The sequence below is a fragment of the Silene latifolia genome, chromosome Y (assembly GCF_048544455.1).
Source record: "Silene latifolia isolate original U9 population chromosome Y, ASM4854445v1, whole genome shotgun sequence".
Classification (NCBI taxonomy): Eukaryota; Viridiplantae; Streptophyta; class Magnoliopsida; order Caryophyllales; family Caryophyllaceae; genus Silene; species Silene latifolia.
Window position 1 is genome coordinate 386,827,277 of NC_133538.1, and position 5,395 is coordinate 386,832,671.

General features: G+C 37.1%; 1 protein-coding gene across 1 annotated transcript; it reads right to left on the reverse strand.

Annotated features, from left to right (window-relative positions):
* Positions 1 to 3,057: 3,057 nt before the first annotated feature.
* On the reverse strand, positions 3,058 to 3,925 carry LOC141632024 (uncharacterized). Its single transcript, XM_074444616.1, has 2 exons — positions 3,607 to 3,925; positions 3,058 to 3,491 (listed from the first exon to the last, which is right to left on the reverse strand). Exons 1-2 carry the CDS (start codon positions 3,923 to 3,925, stop codon positions 3,058 to 3,060), a joined length of 753 nt encoding a protein of 250 aa, XP_074300717.1.
* Positions 3,926 to 5,395: the final 1,470 nt, after the last annotated feature.

Here is a 5,395-nt window from a genome sequence, read left to right on the forward strand (position 1 = left end):
AAGGCCTATCAAAACAGCACTAAAGGAAAAGATTAGAACGACCTTAAGGGAAAAATCTCTTGAGGCTAAAAACAGACAGAATTAAACAAATAAATAAATAGTTGCCTCCCCGGCAACGGCGCCAAAATTTGATATGGTCGTTATATACCAAAAATAAATACCTAGCTATTACTAACAGAAGCTAGCGATAAGTAGGGTCGATCTCCACAGGGAGGCGGTTTACTATCTACTTGTCTATTCTGTCTGTCTAATGTCACAAGATGGGGGGATTGAAATGTTTTGACTAAACTAATGAGGATAAGGCAAGAGAGGAATGAATAAGAGAAATTAACAGAAGGAAGAGGGAACTAGGATTTCGAGTCATCAATAAACGTCAGTCAATTGCAACTAAGATTATAGGTCAGTCGATGTGTCGGTCTAAGGGGCAATGAATATCTCCTTTCGGTCTCAATTCACCCTAAAATGCTATTAGCATAACATTCGCCCTCACTAAAGCACCCTATTGATCACTGCAGGTCTCACCCCTTCCAACCTTTCGGTCCAGGTCAAGGTTTACCAATATTAAAAGGCTAATTGCTTCGAATCAACTAGCAGGATACAGTTAAAGAAGCGATTAACAACAAAGACATAACTACAACGACAAATCTAATAACCTAATTAGCAACTAACATTGGTCTATTGAATCACCTAATCCTAGCAGAGGTATTTAGCTAGATATAATTAAATAAAGAACATAAATAAAGAGAGAAAGAGGAATAAACATCAAATTAAAGAGGAAAAGGGGGAGAAATGTTACTGAAATAGATCCGGAAAATAAGAGGCATAACAGAAAGTAGTATTAAAACAGTAACCAGAGGAAAGTAATGTGTGATTCCCCCTCAGCAAAAGCACCCATACAAATGATGAAATACCTTCCTATTTATAAGAAAATAGGATTTATTTAACCTAATGATGGAAATAAACTAAAAAGCCCAAGCCCGTAAGAGAATCCACTCGATCGAGTGGTTTTAAACTACTCGATCGAGTAAACCAGAGCTTAAACTGTTCGATCGACCAAAAATCTTACTCGATCGACTAAACACTAAATGGCAACTGATCGATCGACCATATAAAGTGCTCGATCGACTTATTATATGACCTAAAACCACTCGATCGACTAGAAAAGCACTCGATCGAGTAAAAACTAACTTCAGCAGCTACTTGTTCTCGTTAGTGAAGCTTTGACTTGTCCTTTTAGCTCCCGAAATGGCTTCACACATCCCAAGACAACTATATTTCCGCTCCAAATTCACTCTTCCTCCAAATGCATGCAAAACAGACGATAAAAAGCTTGATTTCACTACTTTTTGGTTCATTCCTGCAAATAAGACAAAATAAACCAAAGTAGCATATTCGGGGCATTTCGTAGCATAAAACTACGATAAAAGCATAGAAATACGTGCATGAAAAGGCCTAAAAAGACTATATAAAATGCACGTATCAGATGTGTTGGTTCACCCTTGCATAAGAATGTTGAAGTTAAGACTCTATGAATATAACGAAGGGCCGGATGTGGAATATCAGCATTTTTCTCACCCGCGAGACGAAATCCTGATCCCCGCGTAATAGCCTTCCAAAAAAACTCTTGCTCTAGTGGACTCAACATTTGACACTCTCCATCCCCTTTCTCATCAATCCCAAAAATCTCCCTCAACTCCTCATAATTCAACTCCATCTCCTCGCCATCAAGGTGAAAGGTTATCCTAGGTGGGTCATTATCTATATGAATTTGCAATGTGGAGAGGAATTTTAAGGTAAACCTCCGAAAAGTGGGCACTTTGAGGTCACAGAAAGCTCCCAAACCAACCCGACCAAGCAACTCCTCCACTGCAGCTTCAATCCCGAGCAATTCAGTGGCAAAGGGATCGACAAACTTAGTAGCCATAATAGCCCTATCATACAAAATTCTCCACACTTTCTTATGCTTGGCACTCAAATTTCCACACCCCATAAAATCAACAACCGATTTCTTTAACTTCTTATTACCCATAACAACAATAGTCAACAACCTTACAACAATACTCCAGGAGGTTTGTCAAGTTTCAGCAAGAAATCGACTCAAATTCCAGCAAAAAGACGGACAGAAAGTCAGCAGAAAGACCGACGCAATTTCAGCAATAAGACAACTGAACTTTCAGCAATTAATCCAACACAAATTCCTCCAAAAGACCGACACAATTTCAGCAATAAGACAACAATTTAATTCAAGTTAATCCAATGACAAGGGCAACACGAACTCAACAATATACGCGCTTTCTAAAGAGTAAACTAGATTTTATTCCAGTTAACTCAAAGAAAAGAAAAGGGGAAATTTCGAACAAACCTTGGAAAAGGGACTGGAAATTGTTGAGACGATCTCTAAACCAGACCCGAAGACCACTAGAACGAACCAATTAACCAGACAAATCGCCTCCTTTTTATGCGTTTTCAATCGAAATTACCGAACCCCCATTTTTTAGGGTTTACAAGGAACTCGTTTTGTGTGATTGGAGCAGCAATTTGAATGATGGGAGGATAAATTTGTGAAGAAACAGTGTTGTGTATGCGTGGGGATGCCGAGGAGACGAGTGACAATGGTGAAAGATGAAGTTCTAAGTGTACAATGGTGAGGGAGAACGAGCGATAGAATAGGGAAGTCTTTTTTTTTTCTTTTTTCTTTTTTTTTTTATGATGAAGGTAGAATAAGGAAAATATGACCATGGGACGGGTGGGTCACCTCTTGGCCTACGGGCCGCAGCTCGGGCTGAATTTTTTTCTTATATCATCCTTTTTTTTAAAAAAAAAAATATTTCCTTCCTTCTCACCCTTACTAATGTCACTCAAAGACGGGATAGCAGTTTCCGACTTGACAAAAACACACAATTAGTAAAGAAAGCAATTAAAAAAAATGAAATAATTTAACTTGAATTTTTTTTAAAAAAAATAAAATAAAAATAAAAACTAATAAACATAAAAAACTCGGGTTGCCTCCCGTAAGCGCTTTTGGTTATAGTCGTTTGCTCGACTTAGGGGCGAGATTTAATCTTCATAAATAGGCTCGTAGAGAGTCAAACTCTCCACTTTCTCAACTTGGAACCCCTCGTAGTAAGGCTTTAATCGTTGACCATTCACTTTCAAAACTTTGTTAGTAGCCAAACTACGTATCTCAATAGCTCCATGAAATGCTACATCCGTGACAACATATGGTCCAACCCAACGCGACCTTAATTTACCGGGAAATAACATAAAACGGGATTGAAAAAGGAGTACTTTTTTACCAACAGTGGACTCCTTTCTAAATATCATCTTGTCATGAAAGAATCTCGTCTTTTCCTTGTAAATAGCCGCGTTCTCATATGAGTCATTTCGTATTTCCCCAAGCTCTTGTAACTCCAATTTTCGATTTTCACCCGCTCCTACCACGCTTGTATTGAAACTCTTCACTGCCCAATAAGCTCGATGCTCCAACTCTACTGGCAAATGACACAGTTTACCACACTAACCGGTACAGACACATACCTATGGGCGTCTTATAAGCAGTACGGTATGCCCACAACACATCTTCCAAGCGTTAACTCTAATCCTTACGATTGGGATTTACCGTCTTCTCTAAAATTGATTTAACCTCTCTATTAGACACCTCTACTTGGCCATTAGTCGTCGAAACCTTGTGGGTAACATGATACTTCTTCAGTAAAGCACCAACTATTCTATTACAAAAATACGTCCCACGATCACTGATTATAGCTCTCGGAAATCCAAACCTAACAAATATGAAAGACTTGATAAAATCTGCAACCACTTTAGAATCATCGGTCTTAGTGGGTATTGCTTCTACCCACTTCGATACATAATCAACAGCAAGTAATATGCAAATAAATCCAGAAGAGTTAGGGAACAGTCCCATGAAATCAATCCCCCATAAATCGAAAATTTCACAATATATAATGGGGGTTTGAGGCATTTCATTGCGTTGGGATATATTCCCCACTCTTTGACAGTTGTCACAAGACTTACAAAACCCATGAGCATATCGAAACAGATGTGGCCAATAGAAACCACAATCGAGCACCTTCTTTGCTGTTCTCTTCGACCCAAAGTGGCCTCCACATGCATGAGAGTGACAAAAAGTGAGAATAAAATTCATCTCACTCTCAGAAACACACCGTCTAATAATTTGATCAAAGCAATGATTCCAAAAATATGGGTCATCCCATACATAGTATTTCGCATCACTGCGAATCTTATCTTTCTAAGCTTTAGACAACCAAGCAGGAAACTTGTTAGAGACCAAATAGTTACAAAATTAGCATACCAAGGTTCGACAGTACGTAAAGCAATAAAGTTTTATCAGGAAAAAACTCCTTTTACCACCTCTAAACGTTGGTCATGGTCATTATTCCTTACCAACCGGCTCAAGTGGTCTGCAACCACGTTCTCTGCACCTTTCTTGTCTTTTACCTCAATGTCGAACTCACTTAGGAGGAGAATCTATTAGGAAATCATATTTTAAATATCACATATTTTAGTTTAAAGTTTTAGTCATAAAAACTTAAAGATCTTATGCATGCAAAACTAGAATAAGAGTAAGGAAAAATGGTTTCCTACCATATGAATATTTCGGTTTTATGGGCACCAACAAGATCTCCTTCTTGTTAGTTCTTGAGCTTTCCAACAATGGATGAACAAGATTCAATTTTAGAATCTCTCCCAAAAGCATATACCCATGGAAACCTCTTAATAACTAATATTATTATGATCTAGTAATAATATTAATCTAGCTTAAATATTTGACCCAAAATATTGAGTTTAATCTCCTCTATTTCGGTTTAGAGGAGAGGATTTTTGTGTGTTTTTCTCTCTAAAATTTCACAAGTTGTAGAGAGAAATTACATTTTTCTACACTGGAAAAAATATAAGTTGAAGTGTGTATGAATAAAAATGATAGAGGAAAAACTCTATCATTACACTAGGCAAAACCGGTTGGAGGAGGGAAGGTAGCCAATGTATGAGGCCAACTTTCTTCCCAAGAACAACTAGGCATGCATGGCTACATATAGAGTGTAATAATTGTGTTTTTCCCTTATTAAAATAATCAACACAATTTATGCACTAATACCCTCTAATTTTCGGTACACTTGAGATAAAATGGGTAGTCCATTTTATTTTGTCATTTGTCAATTGTGACATATGTGACATGTTACTTGACATGTGAATTTGTAATGTATTTTTTTAACATATTAAAAATCAACATACTCATAAAATATGTCATATACAAAATCCACTAGTAATTCGTAATCACTTGTACCAAAATGGTTTATCAAATTATAAATTACAACGTCTTGTATTTATAATAAATTATTCATCCAATTTCAAT